Below are 26,285 nucleotides of genomic sequence, written 5' to 3'. Positions count from 1 at the left end.
ACAAACATAGTTAGTAGGGGGAGAGAGAGAGAGTCTCATACTAATTTACATGAGGAGTTTAAACAAGAAAATTGGAGATCTTCAGACAATGGGTTCTTTTAGCTAGATGTGTACAGTGATTTACCTGTGGACTTATTCTTGATGAGTAGGTGAAAGTTTAACCTATCTCCTTCTTGGATAGAGGCAGTCAGTACTGCATATATTTGCATGCTAAAATAGGCTGTATCTCTTGATGTATAAGGAAAGAAGGGTATAACATGGCTAGATTTGTAAAGGCCCTAGGGCCAATATCCTTGTAAACTCCTATGATCTTATGATCATTGTGACATCTGGTCAATACCTCACCAGACTGCCAACAATTAAATGATGTTGCTTACTATCTTGGGTCAGTAACTATGCAGCTTCAATCCTCTCTACTGACTCCAGTACAAGACTGTCACTTAAACAAAGGTAGTATTTCACAAATTTCCCCTAAGAGCACAAAAAGGACATGCTCTATTTTCTCAGGGACTGGATTATATACTTCTTTCCACCCAACTGTATTTTCTTATTGCACACTTCAGAGCAAAGTGTCCCAGTTTACAACATCTGATATACTCACATTCAAAGTAAATTTAAATCTCATACATCCAAACATTTCTGGGAATGCCTGACACAGATTTCCAGCTATGTCTCGTTCCCAAAATAAATACAGAAATGTTGCCACCAATCAGAGGGTCTTCATGCCCTTCAAAAGGGGTGTCCAATTAAGAAAATTAATGATTAAAATAAATTATAGTTATGACCAGAACAGCCGGGCCCCTGGGTGACCAGGGGAGTATCAAACATATAGAAGCACTCTCTAATCTCTGAAGAAAAACACAGGTTTCCAACCATAATATAAAATAATGAAAAACATTTTATAATAAATAAAAATGATTACACAATTGAAAATCAATAACTCTCAATAAACATTAGAATTCAACCACCAGAAATGTAAATCAAACTGTAGGATAGGAAAAAACAAAAAAATAATCCTTGTTTTCCCGCTTTCCTCGACTAGTTTAGACCAGTTTACAGGCATTGCTGTATTCTGGGCTGTGGTGTAGTTCCTGTGTTGTCCATTACCTTACTTGGATAAAAGGAAGTTTCTTTGCTCACCAGTGGGAGTGGGGAGCCTTGAGCAGCCTACCTGTCCTTGGGGGAAGTGACCTCAGCACAAGAAGCTGTAGTAATTGGTTGTTTGGGACCATTTCTAGCTCTTTTGTAGTTCACTGTTTAAAATCCGCCTCTGGGCGTGTTTTCTGGCTATACTGCTCAGACAAGCTTCACGTGGGTTTACAGAGTGGTCCTAGCAGCAGGGAACTCAGAAAAGCGACTACCTTCTGGATTTAAGTATCTTTGCTTTTTTCACTTGAAATAGCTTCTGTAGCTTACCTTGAACTAGCCTGAGCTGTTTTTAACTGATTGCTGCATTATTTTAAAATCTGCACTTAAAGTTACATTTTAGTCGAATTTGATCGAAAGTTTGCTTGTTTGTTTGTTTAATTTAACTGTGGAGGCTGCCCACTAAAGTGTGCTAGCCTGTGTAACTAATTTATCACTGTTTCTGCATTTTCTGTGTGTTTCTACCAAAAAAACAAAAAAAAAAAATAATCCTTGTTTTCCCGCCTTCCTCGACTAGTTTAGACCAGTTTACAGGCATTGCTGTATTCTGGGCTGTGGTGTAGTTCCTGTGTTGTCCATTACCTTACTTGGATAAAAGGAAGTTTCTTTGCTCACCAGTGGGAGTGGGGAGCCTTGAGCAGCCTACCTGTCCTTGGGGGAAGTGACCTCAGCACAAGAAGCTGTAGTAATTGGTTGTTTGGGACCATTTCTAGCTCTTTTGTAGTTCACTGTTTAAAATCTGCGTTTGCACGGCTTTGCGTGGTCGTGCGCATAGCGCAGTGCTGGTTAAACAAGGTTAAACTTTTTCTGGCTCCGCCAAGTCTGCTCTTCAAATTTTCCCTTAAGGAAGCTCTACTCTTAGTATAACCAGACTACTCACTGTATTATAAGCCTAGCACTTGTTCGCAATACTTCTCTACTAAGTAAGCACTCTCGTACTAAGTAAAGCACTACATCTACTTACCACCCCTGTGAATATCCACTTCCCTTAAAGGGATACCACTCCCTTATACTGTTCTAGCATGTCGAGTGGTAGATTACTGGCGTCGTCTCCAGTTCAGCTGGTCAATCTGGGTATCTTGAGACAATGCTACAATTGTCTCATGTACACAGACAACCCTCTCCTCCCCCCAACAAACACAAATACATGTGAGAGATGCAACTATATAGCCAAACTGGAGGCTGAACTCTCTCAACTCAGGGCTGGCATGACCAGACAGGAGGAGATGGCAACCACACACACAACAATCCCAGTCCCACATAGACCTACCACAACTGCAAACCAAACACATAAAAACACAAAGACATACTCGGAGGCTCTAATAAAAACTTACCAAAACAACAGAGGCTCCCAAAGCAGACATCCAAAAATCCACCACCTCAAAACAAAACACATGCAACACATGCTTCAATAAATCAGTGTGTCAACCAATCGCAGCCCTTAAGGCCAAACACCTTGCCTGATACACTAGTAATAGGTGACTCCATAGTCAGACACACTGATGTCCCACTGACCAGGCTGAACAAGGAGAAGGTGACTGTGAGCTGTCTATCGGGAGCTAGGATCCGCCACATAACACACGCACTCAGGTCACTCCAAAGCAAGTACAAATATGACTCTGTCATTGTCCATGCTGGTGTGAATGACCTGAGACATACCTCCCTGGACTACATGAAAAGAGACATAGAGGAGCTCTCCAATTATGTAGCCCAGGCTGGTATGACCCTGACCCTGAGCAGCATCTTGCCCTCACCAAGAATGATACCACAATACAAAGACAAGATGATCAGCTTTAACAATTGTCTCAAGTACTGGTGTCATTCTAAGGGGATCCAATGTTTGTCTGCCTGGGATGATATGTTGGACAAGCCACGCTGCTTCGCAAGGGATGGCTTACACCTGTCGTCACTGGGCTTCTGGATATTGGCTAAGGCTCTTGCCACCCCTATAGTGCCTTTTTTAGGAAAGGCTCAAAAGACAAACCCACCTCCTTAGAAAACAAAAATGGAAAAAAATTAAGGGTAATGCTGCTCAACGCCAGAAGTCTAAATCTCAAGATGCAGGCACTTGATGCACTCCTCAGCATGGAGAACATCGACGTCTGTGCAGTAACTGAAACCTGGTTCAAGGCTCCTGAGAGCACCCCAGCGCTACCAGGCTATACCTCGTATCATGCTTTTCGGCCCCAAAACCCGGGCCAAACCACAAAGAGAGGGGGAGTGTCCATATTCATAAAGGACACCCACACCTCCAGGTTAGTAGCAATACATGAAGCATCAGAGACCATACAGGTGCAACTAACCATAGGCAAAACTGCTATACAACTGGTAGCATGTTACTGACCACCCTCCCAATCTCAAGAATGCCACTCAGCCTTCCTGAAGACATTGGAGGATACGAATGTATCACAAAATACCATCATACTGGGAGACTTCAACTACCCAAACATAGATTGGGTACATTATTCTAGCCCTAATACCCTAGCCCAAAGGTTCCTGGAATTCATAAATTCAAATGCACTGGAACAACTAGTCACCTCTCCCACTAGGGGAGATAATATACTAGACCCGATCATCACAAACATGCGGACAAAATGCTCCACACCGGAGGTATACCCCTCACTAGTGAGATCTGACCACAAACTAATCACCCTTGATATACATATACCACCTCCACCCCCAGCACAAAAGACCGCAGTGAAAAACTTCTCAAAAGCAGACTTCACTCTTCTTAAGACTGAGATGGTATCCTTTAAGCCCACTGAGCCAGTGGATACCACATCCCACAATGCCGAATCCTTCACAAATGCTTTCTATGGACATCTCCAAGAATGCATGGATCATGCAATCCCAAACAAATCCAAGACCCTCTCCACCAAATGTAAGCGTCCTGTCTGGTGGACCTCAGCCATAAACAAATTGTATAACAAAAGAAGGAAGTTACTGCACGTCAGAGCGAAATCCCATGAAGGGAAGACATCTCTGATCAACATTAGCAGAAAACTACGTTCTCTCATAAAACATCCAAGGCAAACTTTGAGAGAAAAATCGCTAAGGACACTAAAGATAACCACAAAGCCTTCTTCAGCTATGTTAGAAACCTGGGCGGAAACCCTCAGATATGCTCAGAGTTGGTTCACAACAACAAAAAATACACTGAACCCACAGATATTGCTAACATTCTGGCTGACAGGTTCAGTGCAAATTTCTCCCCTCCTTCACCCCCAAAAGAAGAAATACTTATCCCAGCTGAATGTAATCTCCCTGTCATCTCAGATGTCCAAGTGAGAACCGCCCTAAACAAATCAAAAAACACAGCGTCAATGGGACCTGACGGTATCCCGGGGTGCGTGTTACGTGAACTCCAAGAGGAGCTAAACCCACACATAAAAATGCTATTTAACCTTAGCCTTACTTCAGGATATGTACCTGAACACTGGCGTACAGCAACAGTGGTCCCACTCCACAAGGGGGGTGCTTCTACAGACCCTGGAAACTACCGTCCCATAAGCTTAACTAGCCTGGTCTGCAAAGCTATGGAAAGAATCATTATGGAACTCATAAACAGAGACATAGGGGACCTACAGACACTTGACCCCACCCAGTTCGGCTTTGTAAAGGGCAGATCCTGCCTTTTAAACCTGGTTGACTTTTTAGAACCAGTCACTAGAGCCACTGATGAGGGCAAAGCAGTCCATACAGCCTACCTGGACTTGGCTAAGGCCTTCGACACAATACCCCACTCAGGCATTATAGATAAGCTAAACAGCTTAAAAGTAAACCCTTATGTCACTAAATGGGTTGCAAACTGGCTAAAGGACAGAACCCATAAAGTTAAAATCGCTGGAGCAATGTCAGACTCAAAGCCAGTCACAAGTTGTGTCCCACAGGGATCTGTCCTGGGGCCCCTCTTGTTCAGCATTTATTTCTCAGATGTTAAAGCAAACATGGAAGGGCTGTGGCTGACAAAGTTCACAGATGACTGCAAACTAGGCGCCATAGTCAATACACCAGCAGACACACACATCCTACAAAAAGGCCTCACTGAAACGGACAACTGGTGCCGTAGTCACGGCCTTAAACTAAATGCCAAAAAATGTATAGTCATCCCTTTTGGAAAAAACAAAGTACCCACAAATTATCACATAGACAGCAACCCACTGAGTACGGAAAAAGTAATCAGAGACCTAGGGACCCAAGTAGACAGCGACCTCTCATTTGACACCCACGTTGCCAAAGTGGTTAGAAAAACATTCTACCTTGCACACCTCATCATGAAGGGATTCACATCCAGATCCAACGATGTCATTGTACCCCTATATTCCTCCCTCATCAGACCCATGATTGAGTACAATGCCCCATTTAGTATGTACCTCACCCGGCATTTGCAACAGCTGGAGAGACCACAAAAGTACCTCACCAAAAGGATCAAGGGTCTCCAACATATGTCTTATTCTGCCAGACTAAAGAAACTTCAGCTCTATTCAGTAGCATACCACCTGCTCAGAGGTGATCTCTGCCTGACGTACAAGGCCATGTCCAATCAGGATCTGATGGACATGCTCCACCTCAAAAAATCCAAATCCATCAGGACCACGAGAGCTAAAGACTTAAACCTTGGCACAAGTATGAATAGGACATGCTGGAGGGATAGATTCATAACCCAGAGGCTTCCCATGCTTTGGAACAGGATCCCAGTTCGCATTAGGCAGAGCCCCTCACTGACTCTCTTCAAGAGAAATCTTGATGAGTGGATGGGAGATCGTAAGTTTACCCCAGGGGTCACATCTGTGTCACTGCTAGACAGGGGCACAGTAAACTAATTCTATTATATAAGGGGTCCTTCATTGTGTCACTACTAGACAGAGGCACAGTATTCTAGATTTATTCTGTACATTTTTGTACCATTTCATGGGGTGGCAAAAGCCACATCACTATGGCTAGGCTTACAAATGCCCCAGGGCAGATAGCTTAGTACTATACTATGAAACTATGAAACTATGAATCAAATATTCAAGAAAAACTCTATCTTAATAACTAAACTTCCTTATCTAACTAAATAAATACTGTCCCTGATCTACTCTAAGATATAATAGCAAGGCCAAGGCAAGCTTATAGTTTTCTTGGTGAGTTCTTGTTTCTTGATGCCTTCTAACTGTTCAGTACTTGACAAACTGCTGTCTCAGCTGTCTAATTTCAAAATATAACAGCCAGCTGTTTAAAAGAAATTATTTTTCTGTCGATCAGATTTTTAAACAATCTCCTAGCAACCAGTGACATTCCAATGACATTGCTCACTGCTCAGCTAATTCTCTACAGTCTGTACTTTAGAATTTCCCTCTCAAACATGCAGAGTTAGAAGTGTATCAAGCAATGACAGATTCTTCAGAAACAGAAAAACAGTCAGCATTTCAAAACTTATTTACATTTTCACAATTAGGCATGCTGACATGCAATACAAGTTAATCTGTGAATATACACAAATCTACTGCCAGACAAGCTAACGCAGGTGACAGTGTTTTCAGTTACTTCATAATCCTAATAATGCGAGATGGAAAAGTAGACATAATAGGATTGACAAAAATATGGGAAATAATGAAAGGCAACAGGATATGGAGATCCTAGAATATCAGTTAAACAGGCAGGACAGAAGGAGCAGTATAATGGGAGAAGTATCAGCTATAGATGCAGCGCTGAATGTTACATATTTGAAGATGAAAATACAGTGACAAGAGGATGTAAACTTAGTGAAACATCAAAAGCTAGTACCCAGGCAGCCTGATTATACAAAAAACAAGATGACAACCAATTAAATGTGATGTATACCACCATATACTGTAATAGAGAGCAATGAAAAAGTAAAGAAATAGATACATTTTTGATGCAGTAAAGCTGAAATTGTACCAATAGCAAAATAATGACAGATGAGTGAAACAGTGAAGGCACTGCACCTAAACACATTTATTCAGCATATACAGGAAAAGTACGCTTGGCTTGGGAGTGCCTTCTGTGTGGAGTCTGCATGTCCTCCCCGCGGTTGGGTAGCGTTCGAAAGACATACGTGCTTAAATGGGCATGCCTTCATTGAAGGTTGGGCGTCGAGCTGGTACCTCGACATTTCATAAAAAATCTACTGCCAATCATTAGCGGACCGGAGTTCTGCTGTGGCGACACCTTACTGGGAAAAAGCCGAAAGACAAACAACATACAGGAAAGGTACAAAGAAGGTATTATCTTGGTTATGAGAAAGTACAGTTGTGTAAGTAAACTTACCATAAGAAAAGATATGTCTAAAGATCATTGTTGCAGAGGCCTAAGGCATATTTTGGATGTATTCTGCCAAGGATTCGGTATCTGGTCATTTTCCAAAGCCTTATGGCATCTTACACACTCATATGAGGACTAGAGCTCAAGGGTGTGCCAGTATAAAAACAAACATATCAGCACCAAAAACCTGACCCTGTCTGGACGTTCCCTGCCATGGAAAGAATAACAAAAATTAAATGACATGAGAGAACCAATTGTAAATAGTCTGTTTTGACACTAATTATCCCTTTCTCTTACCTTCCATAAGAATAAAAAAAAATGATTAGGATTAATGAAGTAGTTCGTCTTGTCAATGTAGTGTCTGAATTGTCTGTAGACAATCAGAGGGTGCAGAATTATCTTTCTCTCTCTCTCTCTCTCTCTTTCTCTTGCTTTTTGGTTGTGGAAAGAAAACAGGGAGAAGACTGGATAAACATAAAGTAAGGGATGGTTCTGAAAGATACCATATCTCTATGAAGGCTGATATAGGATTGAGTCTCTACATAAGCTTGCAAATCAGATACTCTTCTTGCAAAATTCAGAGAAATAAGTAACACTGTTGTCAATGATATGAACTTATCGGAGCTGTATCAAAAGGAAAATGTATAAGTCTTTCAAGAACAAAATTAAAATCCCAGGTAGGAGCTGTTTCATAGGTGGATATATATGTAAAACCACTTACAGAAACTACCTCACTTGAGATTAACGAGCAAGGGAAGGATCCACAGGTACAGCAGCAGAAAAGGTTGATAGACAAATCTTTATGGAAGAATGGGAAAGGTTAGAGGATAATAACCTATACACATAAAGAACAATGAACAGAAAATGAGCCTTAAACAGATCCTGGTTTAAAGTATGGCACAAACTACAAAACAGTTTCCACTTAACCATATATGATTTCCTAGAAGCAATTATTTTAGCCTCCTTTAATATTTGCTGTACATCCTCAGAGAAAAGATGCATAAAAGGTACTAGAATTCTATAACTGAGTTGAAGAATTTTCAGGATGAGATGGACCAAGGAATCCCTGTCTTGTGTGAATATGTGCATTCTGAGAGGAAGCTTTTGTTAATTGCCCTTGGCCATTTTCAAAAGAAAGGAGAACCACTGTTGTCTGCACCAAATGGGAGTAACCAGAATAACTTTTGAAGTGTCGTTAAAGATAACTGAAATAGCTCTGCATATCTCAAGAAAGGGTTGAAAGGCTTAAAGCAACATTCCTGTTCACTGGAATAAGAAGGCATCTGTCCTCCAGGCCACTTTGCTAGGAGTCCTGTAGCAGAACTTCTATAACTGTCTGCTGTGAATGCAGGCAGGCAGATCTACTTGACATCAGGAGGAAGATTTCTTGGATGATCCCAGGACATAACTTCCATTCATGGGAGTCAGACCAATTCCTGCTCAGCTTCTCTGCAGAAATTTTGCTCTAAAGGAATATAAGTAGCCTGTATGGATACATGGTGTTGAGTTGTTAGTTCCCAAGCTAGTGTAGCTAGTCTACAAAGGGAATAGATTTGGTTCCCTCTGTTTGTTTATGTACTACATGACTGTGGTGTTTTCTATGATGACTAGTAGAGGCTTCAGACTGCAGACATAGGTTAGAGAAACAAGATAATTTTATTAATGCCATATGCTCACTGAAATGTATGTGCTTTTACTTGCCCTGCTTGTTCCACAAACACCAAACTTTCATCCCTTTGGGTACCAAGACCCATGCAGAATCTGATGCATTTGTGGTTACAGACTGTGAAGGAGCTGGAAGGGAGAAAAAAAGACCTGAATTGATAGCCAACTGATTCATCACAAGACGATTTCTCTTTTTATAAAGTTTACCATTGGGATTTGAAAACAGAGGGAGGTGCTGGTGTTGGGTCCGAACTGATTTGAAGAACCATTTAATTCTTCTCACATGAAGTCTGCCTAGAGGAGTCATCAGAATTGCAGAGACTGTTAATCATAGAATCCTGAGATAGTCCATGATATTTCATTAAGAAAATGAAAAACTAAAAACTACATAAACTAGAGAAAAAGCAGAAGCAGCGTCTTCATAGAGCACACAACAAACTAAAATTTTATTAAGCGTTTTTTGTCTTAAAACTAATGTCAGACTTCATCAGATAAAACCTAGCCTACAAAAATGCTGAAGCATTTATACAAAAGTCATGCCTCACCTCATAATGGTATCATCTTAAAGGCATACAAAACAATAACTAAACCATGTCAAAAATATATTTAAATATTTACTTATAAAAACTTTTAAAAATAATTATGTTTTAACAACAATCAAAAGTACTACTTAGTTGAAAAATAAGATTAAAATTACTTTTGAAGTGCTTTAAATTTGAGAAAACTAGTAACAAACAATGTTTCATTAAGTCCTGGAAAGGTAGCAGCATTAAAATGTACTTGCCAAAATAATTCTTTCATTTTCAGGTGTAATCCAAAAGGACAATCCCTAACATTAGGAATCAGTTTTTCTAGTACTGAAAATTTAAAGTGATGACCAGAAAATGCAGCTACATGCCTGGCTAGGGCATAAGCTACATTTAACTTAAGAATGGCATAGAGATGTTCTTTTATTCTTTCTTTCAACTTGCGTTCTGTTTTCCCTATGTAATAAGCAGAACAACATTTACATAGGGCAATATAAACTATGCCCTTATTATTACAGTTAGCTGAGCTGTGGACAGTGAAACATTTCCCAATGGCACTAATAACATTGTCAGTTTTAACATACTTACAGAAATTGCACATATTACATTTGGCCAGTCCTTTCACAACATTGGTAAACACAGTTTTTTTTTGTTTGTTTCAAAAACAGTCTTAAGCGACAGCACAGACCTATATGTCATTATGGGGTATTTACCCAACTTCTTTACCCATTCCAGATTCTCTCTAATTATGACCCAGTTATTTTTCAAAATGCCTTTTACAATTCTATAATCCATAGAGAAGGTGGTGAAAAAAAGAACTTGTAATTAAACTGAACTTCAGAAGCAGCTAGAACCAATGAGTTCGGAGTGTCTCCTGTGGGGCCATTATTGTTGGTTATTATGCCACCATTGGTGAGCATAAACTTATGGTCATGTAAAATGGGAACATACAAATTGCTATTTCTTTTTTCCATTACTTCAACAACTAACTCGTGAATAAGTGCTTCAGGGTAATCTCTCCTCATAAACATAGTTTAATAAACATAGTTTTTAAATTATCACATTCCCGTAAAAAAAAAAAAAAAATCTATCTTAGTTGTCATATGGGCTGCCCTTACTTTTTTTTTTTTTTTTTTGTCCTGGAATGAATGCCTAACCAATCAAGGAGTTTCTGCGACCTTGCTAATATATGAGAAAAAATTAAACATGTTTAACTGGTCAAGTACTGATGAAATATTACTGCAGAGCAATGCTTGTAAGTGATGAAAGAGTATTGGATAGATAGAACAAAACAAATAAAGATAAATATCTTCAGCAGTACAAACAAATTTTAACTAGTATGCTCCTTTTCCAACCATACATCCAGGTATGATATCTGATTTTACCCACCTAGTGTGTAAACGTAAGGAAATCAGTGGTCCCATTAATATACTCTAAAAATATGGGAATTTTTTCTTTTTTCTGAATCTAGCCATAAAACAAGAATGTCATTCTGGTAGCATATGTAAAGTACTTACATGTTACAGAATACACTGTTAAACAAAAAAATTATTTTCTCATGAGACCATAACTGCATTAGCATACAACCCCCCACAGGCAGACCCTATGGCCACCCTTTTAGTATGTAAAAAGTATAAAAAGTATTGATTTTCATAAACTATATAATTGTTATGTAAAACAATTTTAAGCAAATCCACAAAAAATATTTTCCTGTCTTGTCCAAAGTTTGAACAATTGTCCAGAAACTCAACAAAGCAAGATGACCCTATTACATTTGTTATCACTGTGTACATGTTATTAACATCAGTAGTGATGAAAACAACATCCTGTTCTAAAGCTAGAGAGTTCCATCATTCTAGAAAATCCCAAGAATCTTTAACTAAGTATGACACTTTTGTAACGTTCCTTTCAAGTGAAAGTAAAAAAAAATAGTAAGTGGTGCAGTAATTATCTAGCATTCACTACAGGGCACATGAGAGGATCAGGGATGCATTTGTGGATATTGGGAACACTGAAGATGGTAGGTACCAGTGGATCTTGTATACAAAGAAAACAATACTCTTCTACATCAATCTGCCCTTGACAAAAGTGCATAGATTTTACAATACACAATGTTAACCTCCTTTTTTGAAACCTAGACATAAGAACCATCCAATAGGATGTCATATATTTTAGCAACAGATTGAACAGATTGAACATTATCCATCAGCACTAACCCCCCACCCCACCCACTCTTGTCCCATTTCATGATCTGGACATTTTTTTTTTAATTTTAATACTCTGTAGTTGATATTCAGAAATGTTATCTACAATATGTGTTTTGTGCGGCATTAATCTCTGTCATACGTCCATCTCACAAACTTTTTCATGCACACTTAACATAGGGTGGAGGGGGGGAATTATACTCAGTCACAATGTGTAGTACTGCTACCACCCATCAGAATCTGGAAATTAAGTTTTCTCATGTATAATTTCAAATCAATCAACACATCTGCCATCCAAACTCTTTTAGCGATGGCAAATGTGAAACCTTCAGCAAACAAATTGTCTAAATTACAAGTTGCAGGTTTTTGAAACATCCATGTGAAATGCACATGCTGCTGCCATTTTGGAACTTGATTTTTGCTCATTATTTTATAAGAAGATGCATCTACTATTAAATAAATATCAGTCCACTGTTAATATAAAAAGCGATAAAAAGAGAGATACCACCATTGTTACAATATAGGAATGGAAACAATTACTTCAAAAAAGAAATGTTATTGGAAAATAAATAAATCGCTCACTGTCATGCTAACTGACCATCCCATATTACGCAGTTAGGAACAATGAGGATTTTACTGAATCCTATCCATGGTATTCTAGATAACTCATTTGTCTCCACATAATTCTGCATAGTATTTATGTGCTATCTCTATAGGACTACTATGGACTGAATCTGTATAACTAACTTGTGCTGGATCTGTTTTACTTTAAATTAACCATTCCAGTCCAAGTCCATATTCTACTTAACAGTACTCTTTTACAACATAACCTTTTTCTTTTTCTTCTCATTTGGACCATAGTTTCTGAACTCCCCAAACAAAGCCATGGTGTCTGTATATGCTGTACACAGTACCATCCATTCTTTGTTTATACTGTGCATAGATAGCTATATATCTTTTTTAAACACCAACACTTTCACATCACATGAAAGTGTTTCTGGCACTTTATGACTCTTTGTACTTGCTGAATTTACTTCCTTGTGTTTCACTATATTGTCTCTACTTTTTAGTGTTGTGGGAGTGATTTTATATACATATATATATATATATATATATATATATATATATATATATATATATAAAACTAACATAAAAGGTACAGTAGCGATGCAGGCAGTAAACACAGCACTAACCAGAATGCAGGAAACAAAGCTGAAAGAACCGCTGCTTCATGAACTTTAAAATTTGGATTTATTGTGATACAAACAGGAGATGTGGTAAGCGCTTTCACCTGGATAGGCTTCTTCAGACTGAATATATATATATATATATATATATATATATATATATATATATATATATATATATATACACACACACACATATACACACACACACACACACACACACACACACACACACACACACACACACACACATATACACACTTGTCTGCTGAGTCTATTCACCTGTCATAAAACAATAATGTATCTGCATATCATGAATGTCATGTTTCTCCAAAGTTTTTAATATCCAACCAGTATAATTGGTGATTGAATGTTATAATGTTACAAAGTTTATTAGGTCTTTGCACTTGTTCTTATGAGCCAGTGGGACTTTCCTTGTAAACAACGTATATCTATATCTATCTGTATATATCTATATGGTTATAACTCAAAAGGTAGAATTACATTTGTTAGAAAGATTTTCTTGGTATAAAATGCACAAATGAGTGAATGTTCATTTGTGTGAAAGACATGCGGTTGAATTTTGTTTGATATGGTATAGGTGAGCAGGAGTGTACAGCAGAATTAATTTCTTGAATGAAAAAGTGGTGGTTGTCAAGATGTGCAAGCCTGTGGTGTTATAGCAGTTGTGAATACACAAGTGTTCATGGGTCAGGGTTGGAATAAGGGTTAGGTAAGGGGATACAGTTAGTATTGGTATGTTTTGTGTTGTCTGTATTCTGAGCCCTTTTGTCTTGTATAGATGTACTGCACCATCGTATTCGCATGTGCTAACCTTAACTGTAACCCTAACCCTAACCCCAAATATTACATTACTAAAAACCCTTTCCCTAACAGTATCTCTACAAGGATGGCACTTGATCTTGGTTTTATAGTGATGGTTTACTGATATAGTGGCTTTTTAGCGGGAGAAAAATATTCAAGGTTTTGTGACTCACGATTTTGATTCAGTATTTTACGATTTTCTATTGTTTGTTGTACCATTTGCGATTCTCTTTTATTTTATTTCTATCATTCTTGACATATATGTATATATGTGTGTGTGTGTGTATGTGTATTCACATGTGTGTGTGTATGTGTGTATATATATATATATATATATATATATATATATATATATAAATACACACATATATATACATATCATTACACTGTTAGCTGTTAATTCTTTTAATGTATCCATCTGTATACTTTTTTCCCCTTGTGCATCTAGACTGGGCTTCTAAATGGGCAACAGAGATCAATCATCTACACAGATTAAAAATATTAAAATAAAAATCGATAAAAATATTGTAAATGTGTGTATTAGTATTAGCAATATACTGTTACAATGACTGCAGGCCTGTTCTGTTACTTCATGGAGTGATGGAGCACACTGTGATTGAAAACAGTCTATAGATCACTGTGTCTATCCAGTTAAAAACTAAAATGAATAAGTATAAAGTGGAGCTAGCTAATATCATTAAGACCAATCACTGAAACCGTCTTTTTATACTGTAACAGAAACAGTATTTTATAAAAAAATTTAATCTTAAAAGTAGATTGTTGATTTAATCTCATGTCCATATGAAAAAATATTCAGTAACCACTTTGCTTTCCACATGCCAATTGACTCCAAAAATGAGATCAGTACTTACAATGCAGTAGGTATTAACTGGTTGCTACCACATATTAATGAGATAATGGCAAACCTTAAACAAAATCATTGCTGTGATCCAGAAGAAATCCTGGTATTTACCTATTATCGCAACCATGTTTCAAAGAACTCACAGTTGATATCTTCCCATGTCATCCGATTTTACCTAGGGCACAATTTACTACAGTCCAAAAGCAATCATATGAAGAACAAGCTACACTCCATCAAATGTGATCACTTCAATCAGTAGGAACAGGCCATGTGGTTCACCCACTGCAAGAATCCAGTACACCAGTAATCAAGAATGTCTACACTCAGCCACACATTAATCTTAATTTTAAAACAATTAAAATGAACAAGCCTTAAGAACCAACTATCTACTGTTCATTAGTATAAAGACCTGCTTGAAGACCCAGTAGCACTTGTAAAGTAATAATCAAGCCTTAGGAACTAGCTATCTACTTTTCTTTAGTTTGAAGACCCAATAGCATTTGCAAAGTAATAATAAAAATAGAAAAAATTGAAAACTGTCATTTCCAGGACCCCCCCCCCTTTTAACATACAATGGCAGATCTGATGAAGCTTATGTGAAAGCACTGCTTGAATAAGGTCGCTAAATTCAAGGCTAGTTATCTGATGTTTTACTACAACTTTTGAATATTTCTGTCTACCTTTTTCTATTTTTTACAGTGTGTTTTTTTTTTAAATAGTCCATACGGATAAATGAATAAGTGAATAAAATACAAATGTATTTAGCAATGGCATGGTTGCGATAATGGCAATAACAAGGTTGCGATAATACATAAGTAACAAAATCCCTTATATCTTTCTATACAATATCAAGAAGGAAAATTGTTTGAGTCATATATTTTCTCTTTAACTCAACCCTAAATGAGAGTTATGCTTCTGAACCAAAGAAAAAGCATACTGTGATCCTATACCTAACGGAAAGCAGAAACATTTAGTTGCTAAGCATAATCCCATTAGTTTGAAAACTATTACAGTTAAAGGGTTTGAATGAACATTTTTGAAAGTTATGTTAGGTCAATGCTTTCTATCAGAGAATTTTCAGCAAACATACTTTGAAATATTGCCACGCTAATCTCTCACATTTCTACTCAGATTTTACTGAGGTTACAACAGTAAGACTAGTAGTGGATGAAACTTAATTGTGTATAACTACGACACTTGATTCTGTTCCTCATCATGGCATTATTGATAGTTAAAGGTATGGTAAAGCAGTACTGAGGTTAAGATCATTACATTAGTAGATAATCTAATGTCGATCAATAATGTACAAGTCCTTGGTTGGTGCATGAAAAAGTGAGCTTGCACTATCATAGGAAAAATTTGTCCCTGCAAAAAAAAATGGATTTTTAGTGCTTTTGTAATCAAAGCTGAAGATCACGTTTGAGCTATTCCAACAAATTTTCATCAATGTTCTGCAAGTCAAGGACAGTTCATTCTATGTTTCACTAGAAAGCAATTGCTAAAACTGATTTCTCCTTAAGACACTGATATCTAATGGCTAAATGAAAAATCATTCCATCTAAAAAAATTCCAGGTTCTTTATTGAGAGATCTCTTAACTGTGTTGTCCCTTAGTGGTCTCTCATGGGTACCTTCCTAATTAATTTGTGTATTCTGTTTGAAGGGAATCCTAGGGTCAGGTGTTCAAAATTTGTAGAAGACCATATAACTGATTATAGTATCACAAATGCTGAGAATCTCATAACTCTACAGGGTGTTCTTAATAAATTATATGCACAGATACTCAGAAAAACACTGAAGTTTAATGTTAGCAAGAGAGCAGTAATGCATTTTGGTAATGCTAATTGGTATTTAGCATGCTGTTCATATCTGCCTGCTGAAACATGTAACAACATATGAAGACGTAGCACCAATGTGATATATAAATAATCTGTGGATTTGTTTCTTCTAGAGCTGGAGCATTTTATTTAAAACTTGTGATTTCTCTATTGAGTAGAATGATAGTTTCTGTAATTACTCAGATAAATGTTTGTTAAGGTTGGTATTAATGCAGGCAATTTATATAAACATATAAGAGGATGCAGGACCTTGTGTTACTAAGAAGCTTACTCTCCTCCCTGCATATTACAAACTGAGTAGAGTCAGACTGATTTATAGCCAGAAGATGTTCTCTATGAAGGAAACTCTTATAGCACTAGTTAATGATTTTAAACATTGTAGGACTAGCTAATGATTATAACAAACAAGAAACATTTCCTAGAAGATGACAGCAAAGACAGGTTAGACTAATTTACAGCAGGTGGGTGGTGGTATGACCTGTCCTTTAGTAGCCATTGAATAGTTCTATAGCAAAATTATGGAACAGGTTTCTTATGAAATTAAGACAAAATGTCACTACTACGTGTGTTCAAGTCTGATTTTGATTCCAGAGTTTATGATTTTAAGTTGTAACATGGGGTGTGATCTGCTAAAATTTTTTATGTGGAGTATTGTTGGCATTTCATTTGATGCGATATTCCAACTCTTTCTTTTCAGGGATGGAATTTTTGTTGCTTTGTAGTATTTTCCACTGTACTGTGTCCAACATGTGGAAAGAGAAACTTTAGTGGTTAGCACATTGGGGTGTAATAATGATCTACCTTCAGACTCCATTGACCAGCTAAAGACATTCAAATGAATAATATTAATCCATCACCCACATTTTCCTAACCACTTCCATACTGAATAATCCCCCTCATTTTACCTCATAAAGCACTAAGAAAATTCTGTGCTATCAAGTAATTTTTATTTTCACAAGAATGCTAATAAATCAACTAAAACTTCTCAAGATTGAGTATTGGTGTCTTATTTCTCTGGGAAAAGGCTGACTCTGAGAAGATAACCTGTAGATAACAGTTTGGACAGGCCCTGAGGATATACATTTTAATAATGTTCATCTTTAATTCTCAGGTCTTTGGGAAAATTACCATCCTAGGCTGACCAGTTTCAAGAAATCACTCTTAGTACATACATTCTGCTCATATTTAAAAATGATAAACAGAATACTCATGTAAGCGAATATCTGCAATGGACATTGTTAGCTATTTTCTGTACTACAACAATGCTTAATCCCAGTTTTCATACTGATACAAAATCAATATAATAAATGTAAAGCTACTTGATGTAAGTTAGTAAAACAGTTGCTTTTTTGTTTTGTTTTAAAAGTTGCTTATTAAAAAGATAATTGGATGTTTGTTGGTAAAAGTGATGTGCTACAGCTGACGTTTTCATTTTGTTTTTAAGAGATGCTTATAAAAATGATGTTTGCGTTCATATGTTGTGCTACAAGGTTTTATGATCATATATAATAGTTAAATATCAAAACTCAGTACTTAACACAGTGACACAAAAGCCTCTACATTACATGCTGTAGCAAAAAACAATACAACTACTATATTACTTTTACACTAGCTTTAAACAATAATGTCTCACTCATGAAGACATGTAAAAATATAGGACCACAAACACACATCTCCATGTATAGTAATAGTTGCATCAATATAAATTTGTGTTATGCTGCAGCTATCTTTATGCAGTTATGTACATTTTAATTTAATTTGTCATAAATTTTCATCTTCTTTTTCTTTTGGCTGTTCCCATTAGGGGTCGCCACAGCAGACCAACTGTTTACATTTCTTGAATTATGAAATCTTAAAATATTTCAGGATTTGCAGAGTGTTTGATTTGATCAGGGTCCAGAGTTCCCTGTTTAGCCTGATTAGCATGCTTTCCATGAAGATCTCAGGGATTTCATTGTTGTCCTCACCACTAACTTCAAATAGTAATGTATGGAGATTCTAAACTGCAAACATCCCCTCCAGTGTAAGTTAGAAATTAACCTGCCCTCATCTATTTTTCAGATACAGTAACATCAGTGCCAATTTGGGCTTCCTAAGTGCAAAATAAAACAGCTTTCTGCCCACAAGAGACACAGACAAACCATTCAGTTTCTGAAGTATAGCCAAACTATCCATTTACGCTGTGCTGATGAGGTCAATAAATAGGCCTAAACATGCACATCCACAGCTTGTGGGGTTTGATATTTGCCTAAACGTAATGAAAAAGACTTTAAAAGTAAAAAAAAAAAAAGTCAAGGCATTCAGAGACCATGTAGCTGAAACACTTGATATCCTAAAGGGATCATTTGCATATACCCCATGGGACTCCACCATCTTCTGAAACATCAACTTTTAAATACTTGGGAATCTAGCTTAACCAATGTTATAGCTTCCAAATTACCAATTCCACTTTAAAACAATTAAATGAAAAAAAAACCTCTCTTATTCTGAGAAAGAAAGATGTCTCACTTCAAATCTCCTGAGAGGATAATGGTTATTTGTAAAGGAGTACCACTTGTACAGTTAGAATACAGTCTCCAAGTTATAGCTAAAGCCTCAAAGGAAAAAAAAAGTCTCTACAAACTACAACCAACAATATATGTAGAGTCATGAAACTGACCACTATTGTTCAGTTTTAAAAACAGCAAATTGTCACCAGTTAAGCAACAATGTACACTACTGCTATTCATCCTTAAGATATAAGCTATTACTTCTAGAAACATTCAACATCTCTGTAAGTCACCTGGCCATAAGAATACCTACTCATATCCTCTGTTCACAATCCTTCTTCTCCTTAAGTAGCACCAGAAACAGAATTCACACCACAGACCATTGTTTCTCAGATATGACTCCATAGATGTGGGAACCAGTGCCATAAAATTTAAAGGCACTCTCACCCTTTCAGAAATTCAGATCCCCTAAATGTAATTCTGCTTTTTTTTCTTCATAGATTGCAACAACTGATGTCCTTGCATATACATTTGCAGTATTCATTATGTGTGGGATTCCCTGCCGTGGAAGCCTGAGGTCTGGCAAGTCTACAAAAGCCTACCATTGCTAAGGTACACTGAACGTCAGCCAAACGCTCCTCTCATAGAGTAGTGCACAAAGGTGACATTCAGGCATATCATCCTCAGAACTTCTTCGCCCACCAGTCTGAATGCGGTTTCTAACCATTGGACTGTTTGCCTATATCCAGTTTCTGCCAATTTTACCGTAATTTTGTATTCAGGTGATTACTCCTGTTTGCTGAAGTCCTCACTACTACAGATAAGTATCCAGTTGGGGTTTTGTTCTTTTTCTTGAATTTTTTTTGCTGTTTGGGTTTAATGTCATCCAGGAACTGTAAATGCTAGTGTGGGAGGCAGAATCTCCATAAAGACTACCATGATAAGTGCCTTTTTTGCCTAGGAGTGTATCACGACCATACATCTTGTTCAATTTGTCAGATGTTGGTCCCAAAAAACCTTGATAGTAGGCTTTCTTCCCTTTCAATGTTTCTTGAGAATCAGCATCTTTAGCTTCTTGCTAAAAATACAGTGAAAGGAACTTCTCACCCAGAGGGTCAGCTGTCAGGGAATAAGAAGATGGAAAAGGTAGAACCAGAATATTCTACTGTCCAGCCTTTGCCAGGTGTTTCTTCCAAGATTGCTGCAAACTGGGAGGCTCCCCTGGCTGAGTTGTCAGATTTCTCTGCCACGTCCGGGTTAGAGGCATCTGTTTCAGATGTTCAGGGGGAACCACGGTTGATTGTTTTTGAGAGGTCAAGGGGGGCTCCACAGATTCTTCTTAGGGAATATGTTTTGACTGTTGTTGTGGAATGCCGTTCTGACTCAGAGCCTTCTAAGTTTTCCGGGGCAGATGTTCCCTTAAAAAAGAAACAGAAAACTAAACATGTTTCTTCTGCTCCTGGGGATCCACAAAGTGAGTGTCAGGCCTTTATTCGGGGGTTATTTGATGCTTTACTGTCATATAGCCTCCTCAAGGGGTTTCAGTTCCTGCTCCTCCTTGGTCTTCTTCTCCACTTAAAAGGCCCAGGGAATTAAATTCTTCTGAGGAAGAGTTGGATTCTGATGATGAATCCCTTTCTTATTCTACTCATATTCCTTTTCCGTTAGTCTATGGGACAGAGGAGGAGGAATCAAATAGTCTAGATACTCCTCCTGAGGAAATTTACTTTGGGGACACAATTTCTAGGATGATGGAATTTTTTTAAGTGGGATTGTGCTCAGGTCTCTGACATCCATAAGAGGTACTATGAGTTACTAAAGATGGAATCTCCCAAACCTGCAGCTGTTCCTCATGTTTTGGATGCTTTACTGGATGTTTTTTTCCAATACCTCTAAAGTGTCTGATTCTCCGCCTCCTGTTCCCAAAAAAGCCTGATAGGTTTTATAAGGTGCCTGAGGATTGTTCCGTTTTGTTCAAATATCCTGCTGCTGACCCATCTGTGGTGTCTGTTGCCTCTGATAAGCCATCTCAATTGCTTCCCTCATCCAAGTTACTGCTTTCTGACAAGGACAGCAGAACCATGGACAGGCTGGGTAAGAAGGTTTATACTCGGCTACCCTAGATTTTAGGGCAATTAATTATCAGACCCATATATCTAGTTATGTGCTGGCTCATCTTACTCAGGCTTGTCAGGCTTTTTTCTGATCTTCCAGACTCTGAAAGTAAATATTCTGCTCTTTCCTTGATAGGGACTTCCTTTCAAGCAGTTCATCATTCTATCCAATGTAGTAATGATGCGCAGATTCCTCTTCTGGGGCTGCTGAGTTTGGTTCAGTAATGAGGTATTCTTGGCTTAGCCATCAACTTTTACCTGATGACATTAAGGCTAAGTTAATGGATGCTGCTCTGGATAATAAACTTTTGTTTGGGGAAGTGGCTGCTGGTTTGTTTAAGTCTCTTCAGGACAAGGTAGCTTAAACATGTTTGTTTCTCCTGTTCCTAAATTTCAGAGAAACTACCCCTCTAAGCCAGACTTTGTTTGTAGGCAATCTCGCCCTCCTGCTGAAGGTAAAAAGCATGGTAAACAGGTTTCATCTGCTAAGGCCACTCAGACTACAGGGATTCAAAAGTCTTACTTTCCTGACAAACCAAGTGCTGTCTGGCTATGCATGTGTTCCAGGCCACATTCCTCTTTTTCTTCACCTTTCTCTTTCTCTTCCTATTTGGCTTTGAATCACACAGGATTCTTAGGTTCTGTCAATCATTTATCAGGGGTACTTCATGGTGTGTATATTCTGTCCCCCTTTAATGGGCATTCCTCAGCCTCCTTGGGAACAACTTCCTTTTTTGCCAGTGGTTCTTCAAGATTTCTTGTCTCAAGGTAAGAGGTGCCTGTATCCCAAAGAGGAAAGGGGTTTTATTCAAGAATGTTTCTAGTACCCAGAAAAGAAGGTACTTGGAGATGGATTCTAGACCACTCTCATCTAATCACTTTTCTGAAGGTGCCTTCCTTTCAGATGTTGTCCCTTCAGACTCTATTTTCTCTCATGCTCCCTTATGCCTTTCTGTTGTCTCTAGATCTCAAGGCTACTTATCTCCATATTCCGATCCATCCCCTTTTCATGCAGTTTTTGTGTTTTTCTGTTGATTCCTGGTATTTTCAGTTCTATGCTTTGCCCATTGGCCTTTCTACTGCCCCCCAAGGTGTTCACCAAATATCTTGATCCTGTGATTGCTTTTTTGCAGGCTTCAAGGGATCCAAACATTTCCTTACTTGGATGACCTGCTGATTCAAGCATTCTCTCCAGAGGTCATTTAGCAAAATCTTCATTTTGCTATTTCTCTTCTTCAGAACCTTTGGTTCACAATAAACTTCAAAAAGTCTTCTCTGACTCCTTGTCAGTCAGAATCATGTCTTTCTGAGTTGCAGGATTCAGACAGTGCCAGTGCTGGCATCCCTGACTCCTCCAAAGGTCTTAACACTCATTTCTTACTTTCAAACTCTTCTTCCCCTGGCCTTCATTACAGCCAGTGAGTTTCTGAGAGCTCTGGGTTTCATGGCTTACAGCATTCAGATGCTCCCTCTGCCAAACTCCACATGAGGAAATTTCAGTAGTTTCTGAAGTCGTTGTGGCTTCAACATGTGCATCCTCTAGACTTTAGTCTCAAGAAGGAACTTCTATGTTGGATTCAGAAGTTGTCTATGAATCCAGGGTTCCCTTTTCATCCCCAACTCTTCTCTCAGGATCTGGTCACAGATGCTTCAGATGTGGGATTGGGAACAATGTTTGGCTCCCTGAAGGCACAGGGGGTGTGGTCCCCTTGTCAGCAGAAGGATCACATCAACATCAAAGAGATGAGAGCTCTTATGCTAGCTTTTCAGGACTTTCATCCTCTTTTCTCTCCAGGGCCTCTCTAAGTAGTCACAGACAATACCACAGTTTGTGGTATATCAAAAAATATAGGGGATCGTACCTTCTTTGCCAGCTGGCACTTCTGTTATGGGAAATTGCTGTCAAGTATTAAGTGACTCTTCAGGCAGTTTATATTCCTTCAGATCAGAACATTGTGGCAGACAATCTGAGCAGGTCCTTCACTCAATCCCATGAATGGATGCTTCACAGGGATGTGTTTCTGGACATTGTTCACCAGTAGGTTACTCCTCCAGTCAATCTCTTTGCCTCCCCTCTGAACAGACAACCTCCTCTGTCTTGTACCACAGTTCCAGGTCCTCTGGTGTGGATGGTGAGCACCCTCTCATTTTCTTGGAAATGAATGTTTCTTTATGCATTCCTTCCCCTTCATCTCATTCCAACAGTCTTGTTTGAGATTCAACAGGATGCTCCCAAAATCTTGTTGGTGACTCCCTTTTGGTCGTGACAGCACTGGCTCCCTCTACTTCTGCATCTATCCAAGGGCAATCATCACAAGTTACCTCACAGGGTGGACCAACTCACACTAGACAAGGGATCTCTCGTGCATCACCACCTGTCCACGCTTCATCTGACACTGTGGGTGATAGGGTTTTGATTCCTCATAGACACCTTTTTTTTTTTTGAGGATGTGCTGCAAGTCCTGCAGGAGGCCAGGAAACATAGTACTGGGAAATCCTACTAAATGGAAGAGGTTTTCTATTTGGTGTCTCTCTTGTAACCTGGACACACTTTCTGTGTATGTTCCTTTGGCTCTCTTATTTATTTGAGCTGCTCAATGCTAGTTTGGCCTATTCTTCTATTAAGGCCCACTTACCAGTTCATTCTGCTAGTCTGACTTTAACTCCTCCTTTAGCTTCTAGATTTGAGGCTAAGCAATTTCTTAAAGGTGTCCTTAATATTAGACCTCCCAGGAAGCATGCTCCTCCTCCCTGGGATCTTAAGTTTTTTCTGGAGAAAATGACTAAGGCTCCTTTTGAGCCTCATGTTTCAGCTTCCTTGCAACATTTTTTTTTGGAAGACAGTTCTTTTGTTAGCTCTTACTTCTGCCAAATGGGTGTCTGAGTTACAATCCCTTGTGGCTTGTCCACCTTTTTTGATATTCTATGAGGACAGGGTGTCTTTGTGTACTAATCCTTCTTTTATGTCTAAGGTGGTAAATGAATTGTCACTTAATCAGTCTATTAATTTGCCTCCTTTTTTTCCCTCTCTGCATTCTGACAGTGAGAGGATGCTGCATACTTTAGATGTGCATAGACAGCTCAGATTTTATTTGGATAAGACTAAAGCAGCAAGAAGATATGATCAGTTGTTTATTTCATTTCATCCTAGGTCTTCAGGACTGGCTGTTTACAAGCCAGATATTTCTACTTGGATTTCAAAGGCTATTTCTTTTTGTTACACTTTTCATGGTGATAGCCTTCCTTCTTCTGTAAAGGCTCATTCTACTAGAGTTGTGCTTTTTTCAAGGGCTCAGGCACTAATTCTATTCTTGAAGCAGCTACCTGGACTTCTGTGAATACTTTTACCAAAAACTACAAGTTGGATGGTATCTCCAGAGCTAAAGCTGGTTTTTCTAATGCCATTTTTCATGGCTTCTTACAGGGCTCTACTGCTGTTTCTTCCTCCCAAGTTTTTTCTTGAGATTTGACACTCTCCCATATGTAATGAATACTGCAGTGGTAAATGTAAAGGGTCTGTATTATATGAACGAATGCTCATAATATGGAATGCTCTAAAAATGCCGGACTTCGAACTCATTATTTTGGGAGGCTGTGCCCCCACACCCCCTGTTAAATATGTATACCAACTCCGAGATCGCACTACAGTGAGGAAAGGGCAAATATTCTGACCTTCACTACACTGCGATCCCACAAGAAGCACTTCGAGATCCGGCATTTTTGCTCTTTAGAGCATTGAAAATTATGAACATTCGTTCATATAATATAGACCCAATGTAAAGACATAGTGCAGTTATATAAAATCTTACCATAACAGTAGATGTCCTTGCTTTCATCACTGCAGTATTCAATGCCTCCCTCCATCCCCTAGTCTTTTTTCTTCCTGGATGTACAGGTTCTCTTTGGTTTTCCTTGGCTGGTGTTCTGCTGCAACAATCATTTCTGAGGACGGTACGTCTAAACATCACCTTTATGCCCTATGCTATGGGAGGAGCATTTGGCTGATGTTCAGTGTACCTTAGCAATGGTAGGCTTTGTTATACTGGGCAGACATCAGGCTTCCATGGCAGGGAATTCCATTCATAATGAATACTGCAGCAGTGAAGTACTTCAAGTGCACTTTTTCTTTATTTTTTTGCAGGAAACATATGATCATTTTCTTAGCACAATATCATCACCTATATCAATCCCATGCTCAAGGTTTATAAAGATAAAGTAACAGTTTTGGACTATAAATAACACAATATAATACTCACCCTCTCTGGAAAAGGTCCACATTATGAAATTTATGCAACTCCACAGAAAACTCAATAGTTCCCTGTACTTCAGACATGGTCTATTCCAGTTCATCACCTGGGAAAAATAAAATGGATATTTTATAACAGCTGACTACTTTGGCAATGTTTCCCAAAGTCAATGGCTTAGCAATTTACCAGCGGATGCTGAGTATAACAACATAAATGAAAAATATTCTTTTGTGCATTAGCTAAATAGAGTAAACAGAAAAGATGCTTTTGTAACACCAAGGCTACAAATGGTGGGTTGATTAATGAATTATATGCTTTCAAGAGAGGCATATACTGAAAGGTAATCTGCCTTAAAATAAGTTTCCATCTGGACATCTTTTAAACGTAGAACCTTTGTACAGCTTTCACAGTAATACAAATAAATAAAATTCTACAGAACACACACACACACACACACACACACACACACACACACACACACACACACACACACACACACACACACACACAGCAGTTATGTTACAGTTGTTTAAATAACTTACCATAACACAAGCTGCTGCAGTAGCCTAAGCTATATGGGACCAGTCAGACAGCTTACAAAGCTTTAAGGCATGTTGCATGTACCCTAGTCATTGCCCTGCACAAGGGAAGTAAGATAAAATCAGTGCCTAGGGCAACAAAACTTCAGAGCTTCAGCCTTGCCAGATACGATCCTAAGTAATAAATATCCCACACCCTTGCATAAAATAGTAAAAGTAGGGAGGATGAAGGGCAAGTGCAGCTATGCAGCAGTGATCTATTCAAACATCTACTGTTATGGTGCCTTTTCTTGCCCATCATTAGATCACTACATCATTAAGTAGCCTGAGCGATATTGGATGAATACTAGAGCTTGGCGAGCAGGGGAGGAGGAAT

At 38.4% G+C, this 26,285-nt stretch overlaps 1 protein-coding gene across 1 annotated transcript in view; it reads right to left on the bottom strand.

Moving 5' to 3' along the window:
* FAM135B (family with sequence similarity 135 member B) overlaps positions 1–25,472 on the bottom strand; it is a 2,319,882-nt gene extending 2,294,410 nt beyond the window's left edge. Inside the window, exon 1 of the mRNA XM_044067284.1 lies at positions 25,380–25,472. Within this exon, the coding sequence (XP_043923219.1) occupies positions 25,380–25,456 (77 nt within the window). The 5' untranslated portion in view covers positions 25,457–25,472. The remainder of the gene's footprint in view (positions 1–25,379) is intronic.
* Positions 25,473–26,285: the final 813 nt, after the last annotated feature.

Source organism: Protopterus annectens, chromosome 3.part1, assembly GCF_019279795.1.
Source record: "Protopterus annectens isolate FY-2018-M chromosome 3.part1, PAN1.0, whole genome shotgun sequence".
Taxonomy (NCBI): Eukaryota; Metazoa; Chordata; order Ceratodontiformes; family Protopteridae; genus Protopterus; species Protopterus annectens.
The sequence above is the reverse complement of the archived record's forward strand: the minus strand, read 5'-3'. Positions and strand labels throughout refer to the sequence as shown.